General features: G+C 45.0%; 1 protein-coding gene across 1 annotated transcript in view; it reads left to right on the top strand.

Moving 5' to 3' along the window:
• LOC134935488 (uncharacterized) overlaps window positions 1-22,728 on the top strand; it is a 109,802-nt gene that overhangs the window by 62,622 nt on the left and 24,452 nt on the right. Inside the window, exon 7 of the mRNA XM_063930532.1 lies at window positions 11,918-11,989. Within this exon, the coding sequence (XP_063786602.1) occupies window positions 11,918-11,989 (72 nt within the window). The remainder of the gene's footprint in view (window positions 1-11,917; window positions 11,990-22,728) is intronic.

Genomic DNA, 22,728 nt, shown 5'->3' with positions numbered 1-22,728 from the left:
TGAGATTGATAGGGAGAGGACGTGGCTGGCGTCCTCTCCATTAGAATAGATTAGAAGAGAGAGAGAGAGAGAGAGATTGTGCAGACAGAGTTTACCACAGTGACCAGTGCAGTTGTTGTTAAGTTAACTTTTATTTAATATATCCGTTCTCTGCTATATCCGTTCTCTGCCTGAAAAAAACGATACACAGCAGTCACACAGTGTGACTCAGTCTGTGTGCACTCAGCTCAGCCCAGTGTGCTGCACATCAATGTATAAAAGCTTATAATAATTGTGGGGGAGACTGGGGAGCACTGCAGGTTGTTATAGCAGGAGCCAGGAGTACATAATATTATATTAATTTAAAATTAAACAGTGCACACTTTTGCTGCAGGAGTGCCACTGCCAGTGTGACTAGTGGTGACCAGTGCCTGACCACCAGTATAGTAGTATATTGTTGTATACTATCTCTTTATCAACCAGTCTATATTAGCAGCAGACACAGTACAGTGCGGTAGTTCACGGCTGTGGCTACCTCTGTGTCGGCAGTCGGCACTCGGCAGGCAGTCCGTCCATCCATAATTGTATAATTATATACCACCTAACCGTGGTATTTTTTTTTCTTTCTTTATACCGTCGTCATAGTCATACTAGTTGTTACGAGTATACTACTATCTCTTTATCAACCAGTGTACAGTGCGGTAGTTCACGGCTGTGGCTACCTCTGTGTCGGCAGTCGGCAGGCAGTCCGTCCATCCATAATTGTATTATTATAATATATACCACCTAACCGTGGTTTTTTTTTCATTCTTTATACCGTCATAGTGTCATACTAGTTGTTACGAGTATACTACTATCTCTTTATCAACCAGTGTACAGTGCGGTAGTTCACGGCTGTGGCTACCTCTGTGTCGGCAGTCGGCAGGCAGTCCGTCCATCCATAATTGTATTATAATATATACCACCTAACCGTGGTTTTTTTTTCATTCTTTATACCGTCATAGTGTCATACTAGTTGTTACGAGTATACTACTATCTCTTTATCAACCAGTGTACAGTGCGGTAGTTCACGGCTGTGGCTACCTCTGTGTCGGCAGTCGGCAGGCAGTCCGTCCATCCATAATTGTATTATAATATATACCACCTAACCGTGGTTTTTTTTTCATTCTTTATACCGTCATAGTCAGTCATACTAGTTGTTACGAGTATACTACTATCTCTTTATCAACCAGTGTACAGTGCGGTAGTTCACGGCTGTGGCTACCTCTGTGTCGGCACTCGGCAGGCAGTCCGTCCATCCATAATTGTATTATAATATATACCACCTAACCGTGGTTTTTTTTTCATTCTTTATACCGTCATAGTGTCATACTAGTTGTTACGAGTATACTACTATCTCTTTATCAACCAGTGTACAGTGCGGTAGTTCACGGCTGTGGCTACCTCTGTGTCGGCAGTCGGCAGGCAGTCCGTCCATCCATAATTGTATTATTATAATATATACCACCTAACCGTGGTTTTTTTTTCATTCTTTATACCGTCATAGTGTCATACTAGTTGTTACGAGTATACTACTATCTCTTTATCAACCAGTGTACAGTGCGGTAGTTCACGGCTGTGGCTACCTCTGTGTCGGCAGTCGGCAGGCAGTCCGTCCATCCATAATTGTATTATAATATATACCACCTAACCGTGGTTTTTTTTTCATTCTTTATACCGTCATAGTCAGTCATACTAGTTGTTACGAGTATATTACTATCTCTTTATCAACCAGTGTACAGTGCGGTAGTTCACGGCTGTGGCTACCTCTGTGTCGGCAGTCGGCAGGCAGTCCGTCCATCCATAATTGTATTACAATATATACCACCTAACCGTGGTTTTTTTTTCATTCTTTATACCGTCATAGTCAGTCATACTAGTTGTTACGAGTATACTACTATCTCTTTATCAACCAGTGTACAGTGCGGTAGTTCACGGCTGTGGCTACCTCTGTGTCGGAACTCGGCAGGCAGTCCGTCCATCCATAATTGTATTATTATAATATATACCACCTAACCGTGGTTTTTTTTTCATTCTTTATACCGTCATAGTGTCATACTAGTTGTTACGAGTATACTACTATCTCTTTATCAACCAGTGTACAGTGCGGTAGTTCACGGCTGTGGCTACCTCTGTGTCGGCAGTCGGCAGGCAGTCCGTCCATCCATAATTGTATTATAATATATACCACCTAACCGTGGTTTTTTTTTCATTCTTTATACCGTCATAGTCAGTCATACTAGTTGTTACGAGTATACTACTATCTCTTTATCAACCAGTGTACAGTGCGGTAGTTCACGGCTGTGGCTACCTCTGTGTCGGAACTCGGCAGGCAGTCCGTCCATCCATAATTGTATTACAATATATACCACCTAACCGTGGTTTTTTTTTCATTCTTTATACCGTCATAGTCAGTCATACTAGTTGTTACGAGTATACTACTATCTCTTTATCAACCAGTGTACAGTGCGGTAGTTCACGGCTGTGGCTACCTCTGTGTCGGCACTCGGCAGGCAGTCCGTCCATCCATAATTGTATTATATACCACCTAACCGTGGTTTTTTTATACCACCTAACCGTGGCAGTCCGTCCATAATTGTATACTAGTATCCAATCCATCCATCTCCATTGTTTACCTGAGGTGCCTTTTAGTTCTGCCTATAAAATATGGAGAACAAAAAAGTAGAGGTTCCAAAATTAGGGAAAGATCAAGATCCACTTCCACCTCGTGCTGAAGCTGCTGCCACTAGTCATGGCCGAGACGATGAAATGCCAGCAACGTCGTCTGCCAAGGCCGATGCCCAATGTCATAGTACAGAGCATGTCAAATCCAAAACACCAAATATCAGTAAAAAGCCTCTTTTTTTCTTTGCGTCATGTGCTGTTTGGGGAGGGTTTTTTGGAAGGGACATCCTGCGTGACACTGCAGTGCCACTCCTAGATGGGCCCGGTGTTTGTGTCGGCCACTAGGGTCGCTAATCTTACTCACACAGCTACCTCATTGCGCCTCTTTTTTTCTTTGCGTCATGTGCTGTTTGGGGAGGGTTTTTTGGAAGGGACATCCTGCGTGACACTGCAGTGCCACTCCTAGATGTGACCGGTGTTTGTGTCGGCCACTAGGGTCGCTAATCTTACTCACACAGCTACCTCATTGCGCCTCTTTTTTTCTTTGCGTCATGTGCTGTTTGGGGAGGGTTTTTTGGAAGGGACATCCTGCGTGACACTGCAGTGCCACTCCTAGATGTGCCCGGTGTTTGTGTCGGCCACTAGGGTCGCTAATCTTACTCACACAGTCAGCTACCTCATTGCGCCTCTTTTTTTCTTTGCGTCATGTGCTGTTTGGGGAGGGTTTTTTGGAAGGGCCATCCTGCGTGACACTGCAGTGCCACTCCTAGATGGGCCCGGTGTTTGTGTCGGCCACTAGGGTCGCTAATCTTACTCACACAGCTACCTCATTGCGCCTGTTTTTTTCTTTGCGTCATGTGCTGTTTGGGGAGGGTTTTTTGGAAGGGACATCCTGCGTGACACTGCAGTGCCACTCCTAGATGGGCCCGGTGTTTGTGTCGGCCACTAGGGTCGCTTATCTTACTCACACAGCGACCTCGGTGCAAATTTTAGGACTAAAAATAATATTGTGAGGTGTGAGGTATTCAGAATAGACTGAAAATGAGTGTAAATTATGGTTTTTGAGGTTAATAATACTTTGGGATCAAAATGACCCCCAAATTCTATGATTTAAGCTGTTTTTTAGTGTTTTTGGAAAAAAACACCCGAATCCAAAACACACCCGAATCCGACAAAAATAATTCGGTGAGGTTTTGCCAAAACGCGTTCGAACCCAAAACACGGCCGCGGAACCGAACCCAAAACCAAAACACAAAACCCGAAAAATTTCAGGCGCTCATCTCTAATATGAACTAGAGATGAGCGCCTGAAATTTTTCGGGTTTTGTGTTTTGGTTTTGGGTTCGGTTCCGCGGCCGTGTTTTGGGTTCGAACGCGTTTTGGCAAAACCTCACCGAATTATTTTTGTCGGATTCGGGTGTGTTTTGGATTCGGGTGTTTTTTTCCAAAAACACTAAAAAACAGCTTAAATCATAGAATTTGGGGGTCATTTTGATCCCAAAGTATTATTAACCTCAAAAACCATAATTTACACTCATTTTCAGTCTATTCTGAATACCTCACACCTCACAATATTATTTTTAGTCCTAAAATTTGCACCGAGGTCGCTGTGTGAGTAAGATAAGCGACCCTAGTGGCCGACACAAACACCGGGCCCATCTAGGAGTGGCACTGCAGTGTCACGCAGGATGTCCCTTCCAAAAAACCCTCCCCAAACAGCACATGACGCAAAGAAAAAAAGAGGCGCAATGAGGTAGCTGTGTGAGTAAGATTAGCGACCCTAGTGGCCGACACAAACACCGGGCCCATCTAGGAGTGGCACTGCAGTGTCACGCAGGATGGCCCTTCCAAAAAACCCTCCCCAAACAGCACATGACGCAAAGAAAAAAAGAGGCGCAATGAGGTAGCTGACTGTGTGAGTAAGATTAGCGACCCTAGTGGCCGACACAAACACCGGGCACATCTAGGAGTGGCACTGCAGTGTCACGCAGGATGTCCCTTCCAAAAAACCCTCCCCAAACAGCACATGACGCAAAGAGAAAAAGAGGCGCAATGAGGTAGCTGTGTGAGTAAGATTAGCGACCCTAGTGGCCGACACAAACACCGGGCCCATCTAGGAGTGGCACTGCAGTGTCACGCAGGATGTCCCTTCCAATAAACCCTCCCCAATCAGCACATGATGCAAAGAAAAAGAAAAGAAAAAAGAGGTGCAAGATGGAATTATCCTTGGGCCCTCCCACCCACCCTTATGTTGTATAAACAAAACAGGACATGCACACTTTAACCAACCCATCATTTCAGTGACAGGGTCTGCCACACGACTGTGACTGATATGACGGGTTGGTTTGGACCCCCCCCAAAAAAGAAGCAATTAATCTCTCCTTGCACAAACTGGCTCTACAGAGGCAAGATGTCCACCTCATCTTCACCCTCCGATATATCACCGTGTACATCCCCCTCCTCACAGATTATCAATTCGTCCCCACTGGAATCCACCATCTCAGCTCCCTGTGTACTTTGTGGAGGCAATTGCTGCTGGTCAATGTCTCCGCGGAGGAATTGATTATAATTCATTTTAATGAACATCATCTTCTCCACATTTTCTGGATGTAACCTCGTACGCCGATTGCTGACAAGGTGAGCGGCGGCACTAAACACTCTTTCGGAGTACACACTTGTGGGAGGGCAACTTAGGTAGAATAAAGCCAGTTTGTGCAAGGGCCTCCAAATTGCCTCTTTTTCCTGCCAGTATAAGTACGGACTGTGTGACGTGCCTACTTGGATGCGGTCACTCATATAATCCTCCACCATTCTATCAATGTTGAGAGAATCATATGCAGTGACAGTAGACGACATGTCCGTAATCGTTGTCAGGTCCTTCAGTCCGGACCAGATGTCAGCATCAGCAGTCGCTCCAGACTGCCCTGCATCACCGCCAGCGGGTGGGCTCGGAATTCTGAGCCTTTTCCTCGCACCCCCAGTTGCGGGAGAATGTGAAGGAGGAGATGTTGACAGGTCGCGTTCCGCTTGACTTGACAATTTTGTCACCAGCAGGTCTTTCAACCCCAGCAGACCTGTGTCTGCCGGAAAGAGAGATCCAAGGTAGGCTTTAAATCTAGGATCGAGCACGGTGGCCAAAATGTAGTGCTCTGATTTCAACAGATTGACCACCCGTGAATCCTTGTTAAGCGAATTAAGGGCTGCATCCACAAGTCCCACATGCCTAGCAGAATCGCTCCGTGTTAGCTCCTTCTTCAATGCCTCCAGCTTCTTCTGCAAAAGCCTGATGAGGGGAATGACCTGACTCAGGCTGGCAGTGTCTGAACTGACTTCACGTGTGGCAAGTTCAAAGGGCATCAGAACCTTGCACAACGTTGAAATCATTCTCCACTGCACTTGAGACAGGTGCATTCCATCTCCTATATCGTGCTCAATTGTATAGGCTTGAATGGCCTTTTGCTGCTCCTCCAACCTCTGAAGCATATAGAGGGTTGAATTCCACCTCGTTACCACTTCTTGCTTCAGATGATGGCAGGGCAGGTTCAGTAGTTTTTGGTGGTGCTCCAGTCTTCTGTACGTGGTGCCTGTACGCCGAAAGTGTCCCGCAATTTTTCTGGCCACCGACAGCATCTCTTGCACGCCCCTGTCGTTTTTTAAAAAATTCTGCACCACCAAATTCAAGGTATGTGCAAAACATGGGACGTGCTGGAATTTGCCCATATTTAATGCACACACAATATTGCTGGCGTTGTCCGATGCCACAAATCCACAGGAGAGTCCAATAGGGGTAAGCCATTCCGCGATGATCTTCCTCAGTTGCCGTAAGAGGTTTTCAGCTGTGTGCGTATTCTGGAAAGCGGTGATACAAAGCGTAGCCTGCCTAGGAAAGAGTTGGCGTTTGCGAGATGCTGCTACTGGTGCCGCCGCTGCTGTTCTTGCGGCGGGAGTCCATACATCTACCCAGTGGGCTGTCACAGTCATATAGTCCTGACCCTGCCCTGCTCCACTTGTCCACATGTCCGTGGTTAAGTGGACATTGGGTACAACTGCATTTTTTAGGACACTGGTGAGTCTTTTTCTGACGTCCGTGTACATTCTCGGTATCGCCTGCCTAGAGAAGTGGAACCTAGATGGTATTTGGTAACGGGGGCACACTGCCTCAATAAATTGTCTAGTTCCCTGTGAACTAACGGCGGATACCGGACGCACGTCTAACACCAACATAGTTGTCAAGGACTCAGTTATCCGCTTTGCAGTAGGATGACTGCTGTGATATTTCATCTTCCTCGCAAAGGACTGTTGAACAGTCAATTGCTTACTGGAAGTAGTACAAGTGGGCTTACGACTTCCCCTCTGGGATGACCATCGACTCCCAGCGGCAACAACAGCAGCGCCAGCAGCAGTAGGCGTTACACGCAAGGATGCATCGGAGGAATCCCAGGCAGGAGAGGACTCGTCAGACTTGCCAGTGACATGGCCTGCAGGACTATTGGCATTCCTGGGGAAGGAGGAAATTGACACTGAGGGAGTTGGTGGGGTGGTTTGCGTGAGCTTGGTTACAAGAGGAAGGGATTTACTGGTCAGTGGACTGCTTCCGCTGTCACCCAAAGTTTTTGAACTTGTCACTGACTTATTATGAATGCGCTGCAGGTGACGTATAAGGGAGGATGTTCCGAGGTGGTTAACGTCCTTACCCCTACTTATTACAGCTTGACAAAGGGAACACACGGCTTGACACCTGTTGTCCGCATTTCTGGTGAAATACCTCCACACCGAAGAGCTGATTTTTTTGGTATTTTCACCTGGCATGTCAACGGCCATATTCCTCCCACGGACAACAGGTGTCTCCCCGGGTGCCTGACTTAAACAAACCACCTCACCATCAGAATCCTCCTGGTCAATTTCCTCCCCAGCGCCAGCAACACCCATATCCTCCTCATCCTGGTGTACTTCAACACTGACATCTTCAATCTGACTATCAGGAACTGGACTGCGGGTGCTCCTTCCAGCACTTGCAGGGGGCATGCAAATAGTGGAAGGCGCATGCTCTTCACGTCCAGTGTTGGGAAGGTCAGGCATCGCAAACGACACAATTGGACTCTCCTTGTGGATTTGGGATTTCAAAGAACGCACAGTTCTTTGCGGTGCTTTTGCCAGCTTGAGTCTTTTCAGTTTTCTAGCGAGAGGCTGAGTGCTTCCATCCTCATGTGAAGCTGAACCACTAGCCATGAACATAGGCCAGGGCCTCAGCCGTTCCTTGCCACTCCGTGTGGTAAATGGCATATTGGCAAGTTTACGCTTCTCCTCCGACAATTTTATTTTAGGTTTTGGAGTCCTTTTTTTTCTGATATTTGGTGTTTTGGATTTGACATGCTCTGTACTATGACATTGGGCATCGGCCTTGGCAGACGACGTTGCTGGCATTTCATCGTCTCGGCCATGACTAGTGGCAGCAGCTTCAGCACGAGGTGGAAGTGGATCTTGATCTTTCCCTAATTTTGGAACCTCAACTTTTTTGTTCTCCATATTTTATAGGCAGAACTAAAAGGCACCTCAGGTAAACAATGGAGATGGATGGATTGGATACTAGTATACAATTATGGACGGACTGCCACGGTTAGGTGGTATAAAAAAACCACGGTTAGGTGGTATATATTATAATAATAATACAATTATGGATGGACGGACTGCCTGCCGACTGCCGACACAGAGGTAGCCACAGCCGTGAACTACCGCACTGTACACTGGTTGATAAAGAGATAGTAGTATACTCGTAACAACTAGTATGACACTATGACGACGGTATAAAGAATGAAAAAAAAACCACGGTTAGGTGGTATATATTGTAATACAATTATGGATGGACGGACTGCCTGCCGAGTTCCGACACAGAGGTAGCCACAGCCGTGAACTACCGCACTGTACACTGGTTGATAAAGAGATAGTAGTATACTCGTAACAACTAGTATGACTGACTATGACGGTATAAAGAATGAAAAAAAAACCACGGTTAGGTGGTATATATTATAATACAATTATGGATGGACGGACTGCCTGCCGACTGCCGACACAGAGGTAGCCACAGCCGTGAACTACCGCACTGTACACTGGTTGATAAAGAGATAGTAGTATACTCGTAACAACTAGTATGACACTATGACGGTATAAAGAATGAAAAAAAAACCACGGTTAGGTGGTATATATTATAATACAATTATGGATGGACGGACTGCCTGCCGACTGCCGACACATAGGTAGCCACAGCCGTGAACTACCGCACTGTACACTGGTTGATAAAGAGATAGTAGTATACTCGTAACAACTAGTATGACACTATGACGGTATAAAGAATGAAAAAAAAACCACGGTTAGGTGGTATATATTATAATACAATTATGGATGGACGGACTGCCTGCCGAGTGCCGACACAGAGGTAGCCACAGCCGTGAACTACCGCACTGTACACTGGTTGATAAAGAGATAGTAGTATACTCGTAACAACTAGTATGACTGACTATGACGGTATAAAGAATGAAAAAAAAACCACGGTTAGGTGGTATATATTATAATACAATTATGGATGGACGGACTGCCTGCCGACTGCCGACACAGAGGTAGCCACAGCCGTGAACTACCGCACTGTACACTGGTTGATAAAGAGATAGTAGTATACTCGTAACAACTAGTATGACACTATGACGGTATAAAGAATGAAAAAAAAACCACGGTTAGGTGGTATATATTATAATACAATTATGGATGGACGGACTGCCTGCCGACTGCCGACACAGAGGTAGCCACAGCCGTGAACTACCGCACTGTACACTGGTTGATAAAGAGATAGTAGTATACTCGTAACAACTAGTATGACACTATGACGGTATAAAGAATGAAAAAAAAACCACGGTTAGGTGGTATATATTATAATAATACAATTATGGATGGACGGACTGCCTGCCGACTGCCGACACAGAGGTAGCCACAGCCGTGAACTACCGCACTGTACACTGGTTGATAAAGAGATAGTAGTATACTCGTAACAACTAGTATGACTATGACGACGGTATAAAGAAAGAAAAAAAAATACCACGGTTAGGTGGTATATAATTATACAATTATGGATGGACGGACTGCCGAGTGCCGACTGCCGACACAGAGGTAGCCACAGCCGTGAACTACTGCACTGTACTGTGTCTGCTGCTAATATAGACTGGTTGATAAAGAGATAGTATACAACAATATACTACTATACTGGTGGTCAGGCACTGGTCACCACTAGTCACACTGGCAGTGGCACTCCTGCAGCAAAAGTGTGCACTGTTTAATTTTAAATTAATATAATATTATGTACTCCTGGCTCCTGCTATAACAACCTGCAGTGCTCCCCAGTCTCCCCCACAATTATTATAAGCTTTTATACATTGATGTGCAGCACACTGGGCTGAGCTGAGTGCACACAGACTGAGTCACACTGTGTGACTGCTGTGTATCGTTTTTTTCAGGCAGAGAACGGATATAGCAGAGAACGGATATATTAAATAAAAGTTAACTTAACAACAACTGCACTGGTCACTGTGGTAAACTCTGTCTGCACAATCTCTCTCTCTCTCTCTTCTAATCTATTCTAATGGAGAGGACGCCAGCCACGTCCTCTCCCTATCAATCTCAATGCACGTGTGAAAATGGCGGCGACGCGCGGCTCCTTATATAGAATCCGAGTCTCGCGAGAATCCGACAGCGTCATGATGACGTTCGGGCGCGCTCGGGTTAACCGAGCAAGGCGGGAAGATCCGAGTCGCTCGGACCCGTGAAAAAAAAAGTGAAGTTCGTGCGGGTTCGGATTCAAAGAAACCGAACCCGCTCATCTCTAATATGAACAATGTCCACAATATGTGATATAAGGAATGTACTTGTTATTTATTGTGCTGAGAGTATCCACAAGTCATTCACTTATTAATTGTAGAGAAACCAGGTAATCGGATACAATGATCACCACTTGTTGTTACAAAGTCTCAAACGACTCCTTGTGCAAATAGCAAAATACTTCCTGATTGCCTAATCAGGCTGGCTGTATGATAGAGCGCTCACCCTCTGTCTCAGTTCATAGACGTATCCAGCTGGATATTCACTGCGCTGCCGGTAAGGTGCGGCTAGGAGGCTCCGGACGTCTCCGACCTCCAGCGTGTAAAGTTCCGCTGCAATCCCAAAACAAGCCGCTGGTAAATTACCGCTGGCATCCGGCGTTGCACAGTGACTACTAGGTGATAATCACAGTGAATGGTGCTGTCATCAAGTGTCCCTCTTTCCCCTAACGCGTTTCACTCATCACTGGAGCTTCCTCATAGAGTTGTTTTTTTATATGCATGTGAACTCACTTTATTTAGAGTCTGGAAGGATTTTGAATAGCGCAGAGTGTTTTCCCTACTCTTGACAACTTACAGTGGAATGGTATCAACAAGGATGGTGAAATAACTGACTGGCTAACATGAAGGAGTGCTTCTTGAGAGTCAGAAATGTAGGCTGAAGTAGAATGATTGAGGACTGTTCAGTAACTTTTGTATTCTGTGGTGGATTGGAGAGCTAGTGAAGCAATGTGTAGTGGGGGAGGATGACATAGAGTGACATTAGAGGCAAAGGAGATGGGCAGCAGCATTAATGATAGTCTGCACTGAAATAAGTTGAGTGAGAGGAAGGCTAAAGTGGAAGAGATACAGTAGCAGTAATATAGTAGTAGACAATGAGTGCATGAATGAGATATAGGTCTTATCCTTACGATGGCGCGAGGGAATTGGTCGGCAGCATTTTCAGGGCAGCTGCGTAACGTCACGTGCAGCTGCTCCGATAGGAAAAATGTGGGGATGACCACAATTGGGGGGTCGACCACAATCGGATTGCGATCGCATCGCAATCGGATTGCGGTTGCAGCTGCGGGCGGGAATTAGCATGCTGGGTGGCCTTGCTCTGAGATGAGCGGCCCCCAGCATGCTACAGAAGGGATTGCAGATTCTGCTTTTTAGTAGAATCTGCAGTCAGTGCTGAATAGGGTCCACTAGCCATTAAATTACTGTGATTTTCTTTCTTATACATTACATTCTTCTTTGAATGGAATCTAACTGAAAATCAATTGACCAAAAACGGTCATTAAATAATTACCTACAGTATATCAAATGCTTTGTGTTATGCATAACTATATAACTATATGAGAAAGAGTTTACTGCTAAGGTTCATCAAGTAAATAATAAAAAATGTCTAATAAAATAAACTTTTGTTTCCAGACTGGAGACATGAACGGATTTTATGCATCTATATCTATTGATGGACTTTACAGTAATATTCACATTTGTTTGGTAAGTTCACAGTACAATTTTTCACTTGTTCATTAAGTTAAAAATGATAACTTTCACTATTGGATATCACACGCAACTTATTAAGGAAACGCTTCCATGCTTATTTTTTCTACAATGTGTTATTTCTTTTTGTTAAAAAAACAAAAATTAAGCCTGAACTGTTTAAAACATAACTAAGAATGTGTATTCCTTTTGTGCAAATTAAGCAAAAATGTATCTCAAAGACAAAATATAAAGACCAATTTAAGTAAATTACATAAATGATCTGTTATTTGAGTGCCAATTCTCAGTTATATATCAAGTGATATGCTCAGTTATTTCATACAGATGTAGCCACCTTTATCTTGACTGGCTGACGCGTTTGTCCCGATCGAGCATACGCGGCGTACCGGAGCGTTGGGAGGCGCGCCTAGTCACAGAGGCATACCTAATCGCACGGAGGCAGACAGAGAATTTGGCGTTACCTTTACGTGTAATACCTGCGATCATCCACCAGATGTCGCTTTTTACAATCACCACTGCGCATGCGTGTGGTCTCCCGTAAAATACAATACTGAAATATATAATGACTACTTTACTAAGGCGTCGCATTACACTGCATACAGTAAATACTCATTACGCTGCATTATTTAATACAGTATATACGGTACAGATGCAAATAGTACAGCATACAGTATATGATCCATCTACAGTACTTTATAAATATGTGAGCGTCCAAGTACCGCAGACAAAACAACATAAAACTAGTAGTATACACTGTCGCAAATGGATGTGTTAGAAGTTCACTATTGCCTCTTGAGATTAGGAATTTTGTACAGTATGTTAGCGTTCTAATCCCGTAGCCATTACAGCATAATCAAAACCAAAGGATTTATTCATCTGTCTGCGGCGAAGTGGTGAAGTGTTCTGCTTCCTATACTCAGAGTCCCAGGTTCGATTCCTAAAGTACGAATGCATATTTGTTTTTCCAGACACTTTATTATTTTTTTTATTCACATAAACCAGGGCAAAGCTGCAGGAGCGGTTCTACTGTTAAGGTTCTATGCACCGTACAGTACACATACAATTCTGTAGCAGGGCAGACTAAATAGAAATGGCTACCACCTATGACTCCTTGCCCCACGGAGGCCCTAGGCTACGGAGCAAGTAACAGTCCAGATTTTGCAGGCTATGGGGCAATGCTGAAGGAGCATCACAATCCCCAAGCTAAAATACACAGGAGCGATAGGAATAAGCGAGGTCTATGCACATTACGATACACCAAACTCGATCGCATAGCACACTGGCAAAATGGCTGCCGCCCCTGAACCCCACCACATGACAGACAGCGCTCGGATATGGAGTGAGACATTGCATAAGTTTTGCAGGCTACGGGGCAATGCTGAAGGAGCGTCACAATCCCCTAGCCAAAATACACAGGGGCGATAGAGATAAGCGAGGTCTATTCACGTTACGTTACACCAAGCTCGATCGCATAGCAAACTGACAAAACACAAGTTTTACATAAAGCAGGGCAAAGCTGTAGAAGAGTTTCTACTGTCAAGGTTCTATGCACCGTACGGTACATATACAATTCTATAGCAGGGCAGACTCAATTGAAATGGCTACTGCCTGTGACTCCTAGCTCCATGGAGACTCACGGCTATGGAGCAATTAACAGCACAGATTTTGCAGGCTACAGGGCAATGCTGAAGGAGCGTCAGAATCCCCTAGCTAAAATACACAGGGGCGATAGGGATAAGCGAGGTCTATGCACATAACGATACACCAGACCCCATCGCATCACAAAGTCCGAGGCACGTGAACCCCTGCCTTGTGGTAGCACTCAGCTATGGAGGGAGCAACGGCATAGGTTTTGCAGGCTACGGGGTAATGCTGAAGGAGCGTCAGAATCCCCTAGATAAAATACACAGGGGTGATAGGGATAAGCGAGGTCTATGCACATAACGATACACCACAAAGTTCCCCATGGTTTTGATTATGCCTTTTCTTTGAACACTGTATTTTCCACTGCCTCGCCCTACCCCATCCCACTTTCCCCTTCCCCCCTGAGAGCCTGCAAAGTACATGCAGTAGACAGGGAGGGAGTTCTGATCAGGTTACAAGACATATGCAACAGTATACTACTGTATGTAGGAAAATCCCCCGCCCACTCTGATTTATGTGAAACCTGTGTGTACCCTTCCATTGAATGTATAACAAAGAAAAAAATAATAATAAAGTGAATGTTACAGGAACACATTAAAAAAAAGGTTGGCACTTCCTTCCGATTGGTGTTGGTTTATGCCTTAGGGGACTCAGACGCTAATACTTGTATTTCAAAAGCACGGTATTTTCCACTGCCTCTCCCTACCCCCATCGCCCTTCCCCCCTGGGAGCCTGCACAGGTCATGCAGTGGACAGGGAGGGAGTTCAGGTCAGGTACAATACACAAATACCGACGATCTACAGTACTGTGTTGCTCAGTTAGTTGCGTCGGAATACACTAATTTATACTCATTACCGCTGTGTATTTGTATATAGCGGAATGAATCGCTGCTGCAGATTTACTTTGATTTATGTGAAACCTGTGTGCACCCTTTCATTGAATGTATAACAAAGAAAAAATAATAATAAAGTGAATGTCATGTGAACATATAAAAAAAAAAGGTTGGCACTTTGTGACTCAAACCTGGGACTCTCAGCGTGGGAGGTGGGAGCCTTCATCGCTAGGTTGGTATGGAAGGGGAGACAATTAGCTACCAGAGGGTACCAACCCCAAGTTTCTGTGACCCCCACAATGCTCATGGCAAGCGTCGGAACCCATGGTGGGTCTGAATTAACGGGCCCATTATAGTCTATGGGAAAATGGGTCCACTTTGCATACTGATATCTCTGGTTCTGGTTGTCCCAGAGACTCAGGACTGGTACCATACAAAAGAGGAGACTCTTGGCTTTCGGGGCAGACCAACCACTAGTTTATTTGACACTGGAAAGGAAACGGGAAGCAACCGTGTATCGGGTCCCCTCCAGTTGTCCGCCTAGCTTGCACAGGATGCAGGGTTTCTGGCTAGATAGGAAATACTGTACAGAAATGCTAAGCAGGGTAATTTGACATCTAGGAACATAGGGAGGAGTTTTTATCTCTCTCCATTATACTCAGAAAAATTAAACTTGCCACTGTACACTACAAGCTGTTCAAGCTAATTAGTACACTAGTAGAACATACTGTACAGAGATACTAAGTACAGTGATTTGGCATCCACGAACTTAGGGAGGAGCTTCAATCTCTCTCCATTGTAATCTTTCTAAGTATAATGGAGAGAGATAAAAGCTCCTCCCTAAGCTCCTGGATGCCAAATTACCGTCCTTAGTATCTCTGTACTCTATGTTCTACTAGTGTACTAATTAGCACGAACAGCTTGTAACGTACAGTGGCAAGTTTAATCTTTCTATGTCTAATGGAGAGTGATACTAAGTACGGTGATTTGGCATCCAGGAACTTACTGAGGCGCTTTTATCTCTCTCCATTATACATAGAAAGATTAAACTTGCCGCTGTACGTTAAAAGCTGTTCATGCTAATTAGTACCCTAATAGAACATACTGTACAGAGATACTAAGGACGGTGATTTGGCATCCAGTTAAAAGCTGTTTGTGCTAATTAGTACACTAGTAGAACATACTGTACAGAGATACTAAGACCGGTGATTTGTCATCTAGGAACTTACAGAGGAGCTTTTATCTCTCTCCATTATACATAGAAAGATTAAACTTGCCACTGTACGTTACAAGCTGTTCGTGCTAATTAGTACACTAAAAGAACATACTGGGGACTCGGACTCATACAGTACTTGCATTTCAAAAGCACAGTATTTTCCACCGCCTCCTGCTAGCACATCGCCCTTCCCCCCTGGAAGCCTGCACAGGTCATGTAGTAGACATGGAGGGAGTTATTCACATAAACCAGGGCAAAGCTGCAGGAGCGGTTGTACTGTTAAGGTTCTATGCACCATATGGTAAACATAAATTCTGTAGCAGGGCAGACTCAAATGGCAACCGCCTGTGACTCTTTGCCCCATGGAGGCCCTCGACTATGGAGCAAGTAACAGCACAGATTTTGTAGGTCACGGGGTAATGCTGAAGGAGCGTCAGAATCCCCTAGCTAAAATACACATGGTCGATAGGGATATGCGAGGTCTATGCACTTAACGATACCCCAGACCCCATTGCATCACAAAGTGACAAAATGTCCAAGGCACATGAACATCCACCTTGTGTCAGCACTCAGCTATGGAGCGAGTGACGGCATAGGTTTTGCAGGCTACAGGGCAGTGCTGAAGGAGCGTCAGAATACCCTAGCTAAAATACACAGGGGCGATAGGGTTAAGCGAGGTCTATGCACATAATGCTACAAGGTGGGAGTTCATGTGCCTCGGACATTTTGTCACTTTGTGATGCGATGGGGTCTGGTGTATCGTTATGTGCATAGACCTCGCTTATCCCGATCGACCCTGTGCATTTTAGCTAGGGGATTCTGACGCTCATTCAGTATTGGCCCATTCTTTGAACACGGTATTTTCCACTGCCTCACCCTACCCCCATCCCACTTTCCCCTTCTTCCCTGGGTGCCTGCACAGTTCATGCAGTAGACAGGTAGGGAGTTCCGATCAGGTTACAAGACAAGATTTATGTGAAACCTGTGTGCACCCTTCCATTGAATGTATAACAAAGAAAAAAAATTATAATAAAGTGATTGTCAAGGGAACTTGGACGCTCATACTGTACATGTATTTCAAAAGCACAGTGTTTATGCATTGTACATACTTCCTTTTACACAATTAGTTGCGTCTCCATACACAATCTTGCGTCTGCATAGACAAGTGTTTTAACATGTTCGTTTGTGTCTGTATAAACTATTTATTTATATTGAGAACTCTCACCGTCTGACCATTGGTCACCATCTATTAACATTACAGTCGTCACTGACCATTTGCCAGAGCTGTAGATCAATCCGCCGCTATACGATCGAAAGTACTGGATTAGTGGAGCATTAGCCACCCAGTGTTGGAGATGTGTAATGCATGCTGAGTATCTAGAATCGCCTCAACACGCCTGCCTGTGATTAAACTCAGCAAGCTAAGCTATTGCCTTAGTGTGACTAAACGTCCGTCTAGGCGGAGAATTGGTCAAGATAAAGGTGGCTACATCTGTACATCTGTAGTACTGATGATTACAAAACTGCATTTTTAATTGTCTGCTACACAACAGATGATCTGATATTACTATACTATTCAATGTTGTATTTAGTATAAACAAATAGAAAAGATCCTGGGCCTAATTGAGACCTGATCGTAGATGTGCTAAATTTAGCTCATCTACGATTAGTCACACAGAAATCGATTAGTCACACAGACATGCGGGGGGACGCCCAGCACAGCACTAGTCCTCCCCACATGTCAGGCCCTCCCCCCACCTCCCTACCCCCCCGCACAAGTAAAAAAGCATTGCACAGCTGCAATGCTTTTGTACTTTAGTAGTAGCTCCCTGCCAGTGCAACTCCTGTGTGCTGCCAGTAGTTACTCTTCGCACAGAGGGTCACAGTGGCTGCGTGTAATGTCACGCAACCGCCCCCCCCAACAGTCCAGGAATGCCTGCATTGCCCGGACCATGCCCCCTAAATGGCGGCCAAATGCTGCCGGCCTGACCCCTCCCGCCCAGCAAACGCCTCTGCCTGTCATTCAGGCAGAGGCGATCGGAGGGCTGAGACAGCGGTCGGCTGTCAGGCATGCGCCGGCGCACCGCGGCACCAGTGCATGCGCAGTTCAGACCTGATCGGCTGCTGTGTTAAAACGCACAGCAGTGATCAGGTCTGAATTAGCTCCTCAGTCCCAAGGCGCACACTCACTTATGCTATCACCTAAGATACAGGACCATTGGTATGCCAGCAAATTCAACTAAACAGTACAAACTATAGACAAATGGCACTCAGTGAGGTTCCAATTAAAAAAAAAAATTACTGTATATTCACCAGATCACTCAGGAAACTTCTCCAAATATTTCGTGGAAAAGTCTATCCTTGATTTTAAGGCTGATCCTACTTTTACAGTCCAATAAGTCCAATATGGCTGAAGTTCCTTTTCCTCTAAATTGAAGAATTCAGAGCACACATCATAGCACAGTCGCTTAGATGTCACTTATAATATGTATAGCTAGTGTCACTGTATTATCTATTATAACCACCACTCCAATAGAGATTGTGACATAATCGGAAAACCCAGTGATAGGAAGAAGTATTAAATATACAGTATATAGATGGTAACTACTACATATAGAGGCCCCTTCCCCTTTGGTAATCTGCTTACTATACCAAATCTTGTAATTGAGCAGTTTCTTTTCCATCAGGTACAGTATAAGTCAATACACCACATGAGCAGGGCCAGATTAAACCTTAGGGGGGCCCGGAGCACTTAGGACAGGGGGGCCCTCCCCTCTTGTCAGCAATGCCTGCTGGCTGTGCATGCTGGCTGTGTGCCTCCTTGCCCTGTACTTCCATTTTGCAGAAATGCAGGTCCTACCTGCACTCAGCATCGAGAGCCAACAAGGGCCTGGGTACTGGTGAGAGCCATAAGCTCATCTCACTTATGTTTCATAGCCTCATCTCTTCCCTGTGTCTCTCAGCCTAATGTAGACTACATTACTGTAGCTGCAATGTCTCTTTATTGTTTAAAATCCCCTGAGCGCCACCTTGGCTTGCTTGTTTATGCAGCCTCTATTTGGAGGGCACTGGGGCCATTTGCTTTTGTAGGCACACAGACAGCGGTACTCATCCCCTGAGTCCCTGTCCCCCCCCCCTCCCCTTAATTCAGCTCTGCACATGAGGAAAATATGAATATGCAGGATAGTTATATCAACAAGCACTTAATAAAACTGCAATTAAAACCATGAGTAGGAGTCTCTTTACCACCGGACATAGTTGAACCTTGCGACAGGATACACCACAGTCTTAGATGAAACCCGGGTATAAAGTTTATGGGTCTCAGTCACATATAATGCTGGCACGTGCGAGCGCTCCTTCTCCACCACTCTATGCTGCTTGCAATTTTATTAAATGCTTGTTGATATAATTTGTCCTGCATAGTCATATATTCCTCATGGGGTGTACTGACTGATACTGTACCTGGAGGAAAAGAAACCACTACATGCCCAATTACAAGATTTGTTATAGTAAGCAGATCACCAAATGGCACAAATCATTATGTTCATAAAAGAAAGTTTATGTGCATACACATAAATTCATATATGGTTCAAATACACCTTATTCACACAGCCATAAAGGTAATTTTATACAGTATATTTAATTATTTTGTGTATTAAGTAGAGATGAGCGGGTTCGGTTCGTTGAGATCCGAACCCCCCCGAACTTCACCTATTTTACACGGGTCCGAGGCAGCCTCGGATCTTCCCGCCTTGCTCGGTTAACCCGAATGTGGCTGAACGTCATCATCCCGCTGTCGGATTCTTGCGAGATTCGTATTCTATATAAAGAGCCGTGCATCGCCGCCATTTTCACTCGTGCATTGGAGATTGAACGGAGAGGATGTGGCTACGTTCTCTGCCTGAAAAGCTCCATATCTGTACTCAGTGTGCTGCAAATATCTGTGCTCAGTGTGCTGCAAATATCTGTGCTCAGTGTCCTGCAAATATCTACGTTCTCTGCTTGAAAAGCTCCATATCTGTGCTCAGTGTGCTGCAAATATCTGTGCTCAGTGTGCTGCATTTTGGTGACCAACAGTATATAGTTGTACAGTACAGTAGGGCATTGCTGTATCTTGCAGCTCTGTGTCACTGCAAGTATCCATTCCATATCTGTGCTGCATTTTTGTGAGCAGTATATATAGCAGTACAGTGCAGCATTTTGGTGACCAACAGTATATAGTTGTACAGTACAGTACAGTAGGCCATTGCTGTATCTTGCAGCTCTGTGTCACTGCAAGTATCCATTCCATATCTGTGCTGCATTTTTGTGAGCAGTATATATAGTAGTGCAGTGCAGCATTTTGGTGACCAACAGTATATAGTTGTACAATACAGTAGGCCATTGCTGTATCTTGCAGCTCTGTGTCACTGCAAGTATCCATTCCATATCTGTGCTGCATTGTTGTGAGCAGTATATAGTAGTACAGTGCAGCATTTTGGTGACCAGTATACTACAGTACAATAGTCCAGTGCTGTTCTTGCTGCTCAGTGTCAGTTCTCCGTAGTATCATCAGTGCTCAGTATAATCAGTGATTGATCAGTATAATCAGTTCTCAGTATAATCAGTGCGCTGTTAGACGTGCGCCCGTTTTCCGCCATTAGTGCATTGGGATTTAGACAATTGATGAAGTTATTGTGTCCCCGGTACAAAATCCCATCTAGATTCCACTTCACTAGGCAGACGATAGTGAGATTTTATCAATTAATATCAGTGATTTATAATTAATTATGAATTACAGTGATCTTGCCAAATGATTCCAGTGATTTTGTCATTTTCTTCCAGTGATTTGGACCAATAATACCATTGATTAGAATGAATAATTCCTGTGATTTTGTCATTTTCTTCAAGTGATTTGGACCAATAGTACCATTGATTATAACAAATAATTCCTGTGATATTGAGTTGTTTGTGTCGCTTAGCTTAGCCGTGCTGCGACTCTTTTTCTCTTTTCTGTGCATCATGTGCTGTTTGAGGCCAATTTTTTAAAGTGCCATCCTGTCTGATACTGCAGTGCCACTCCTAGATGGGCCAGGTGTTTGTGCCACACTCTTGGGTCGCTTAGCTTAGTCATCCAGTGACCTCGGTGCAAATTTTAGGACTAAAAATAATATTGTGAGTTGTTCAGTGTTCAGAATAGACTGGAAATGAGTGTAAATTGTGGTTATTGAGGTTAATAATACTATAGGATCAAAATGACCCTCAAATTCTATGATTTAAGCTGTTTTTGAGGGTTTTTTTGAAAAAAACACCCGAATCCAAAACACACCCGAATCCGACAAAAAATTTTCAGGGAGGTTTTGCCAAAACGCGTCCGAATCCAAAACACGGCCGCGGAACCGAATCCAAAACCAAAACACAAAACCCGAAAAATTTCCGGTGCACATATCTAGTATTAATTAGAGATGTGCACTTGAAATTTTTCGGGTTTTGTGTTTTGGTTTTGGGTTCGGTTCCGCGGCCGTGTTTTGGGTTCAAGCGCGTTTTGGCAAAACCTCACCGAATTTTTTTTGTCGGATTCGGGTGTGTTTTGGATTCGGGTGTTTTTTTCAAAAAACACTAAAAAACAGCTTAAATCATAGAATTTGGGGGTCATTTTGATCCCAAAGTATTATTAACCTCAAAAACCATAATTTACACTCATTTTCAGTCTATTCTGAATACCTCACACCTCACAATATTATTTTTAGTCCTAAAATTTGCACCGAGGTCGCTGGATGACTAAGCTAAGCGACCCTAGTGGCCGACACAAACACCTGGCCCATCGAGGAGTGGCACTGCAGTGTCACGCAGGATGGCCCTTCCAAAAAACACTCCCCAAACAGCACATGAGGCAAAGAAAAAAAGAGGCGCAATGAGGTAGCTGTGTGAGTAAGATAAGCGACCCTAGTGGCCGACACAAACACCTGGCCCATCTAGGAGTGGCACTGCAGTGTCACGCAGGATGGCCCTTCCAAAAAACACTCCCCAAACAGCACATGACGCAAAGAAAAAAAGAGGCGCAATGAGGTAGCTGTGTGAGTAAGATAAGCGACCCTAGTGGCCGACACAAACACCTGGCCCATCTAGGAGTGACACTGCAGTGTCACGCAGGATGGCCCTTCCAAAAAACACTCCCCAAACAGCACATGACGCAAAGAAAAAAAGAGGCGCAATGAGGTAGCTGTGTGAGTAAGCTAAGCGACCCTAGTGGCCGACACAAACACCTGGCCCATCTAGGAGTGGCACTGCAGTGTCACGCAGGATGGCCCTTCCAAAAAACACTCCCCAAACAGCACATGACGCAAAGAAAAAAAGAGGCGCAATGAGGTAGCTGTGTGAGTAAGATAAGCGACCCTAGAGGCCGACACAAACACCTGGCCCATCTAGGAGTGGCACTGCAGTGTCACGCAGGATGGCCCTTCCAAAAAACACTCCCCAAACAGCACATGACGCAAAGAAGAAAAAAAGAGGCGCAATGAGGTAGCTGTGTGAGTAAGCTAAGCGACCCTAGTGGCCGACACAAACACCTGGCCCATCTAGGAGTGTCACTGCAGTGTCACGCAGGATGGCCCTTCCAAAAAACACTCCCCAAACAGCACATGACGCAAAGAAAAAAAAGAGGCGCAATGAGGTAGCTGTGTGAGTAAGATAAGCGACCCTAGTGGCCGACACAAACACCTGGCCCATCTAGGAGTGGCACTGCAGTGTCACGCAGGATGGCCCTTCCAAAAAACACTCCCCAAACAGCACATGACGCAAAGAAAAAAAGAGGTGCAATGAGGTAGCTGTGTGAGTAAGATAAGCGACCCTAGTGGCCGACACAAACACCTGGCCCATCTAGGAGTGGCACTGCAGTGTCACGCAGGATGGCCCTTCCAAAAAACACTCCCCAAACAGCACATGACGCAAAGAAGAAAAAAAGAGGCGCAATGAGGTAGCTGTGTGAGTAAGCTAAGCGACCCTAGAGGCCGACACAAACACCTGGCCCATCTAGGAGTGGCACTGCAGTGTCACGCAGGATG

The sequence above is a fragment of the Pseudophryne corroboree genome, chromosome 6 (assembly GCF_028390025.1).
Source record: "Pseudophryne corroboree isolate aPseCor3 chromosome 6, aPseCor3.hap2, whole genome shotgun sequence".
NCBI classification, from domain to species: domain Eukaryota; kingdom Metazoa; phylum Chordata; class Amphibia; order Anura; family Myobatrachidae; genus Pseudophryne; species Pseudophryne corroboree.
The sequence above is the reverse complement of the archived record's forward strand: the minus strand, read 5'-3'. Positions and strand labels throughout refer to the sequence as shown.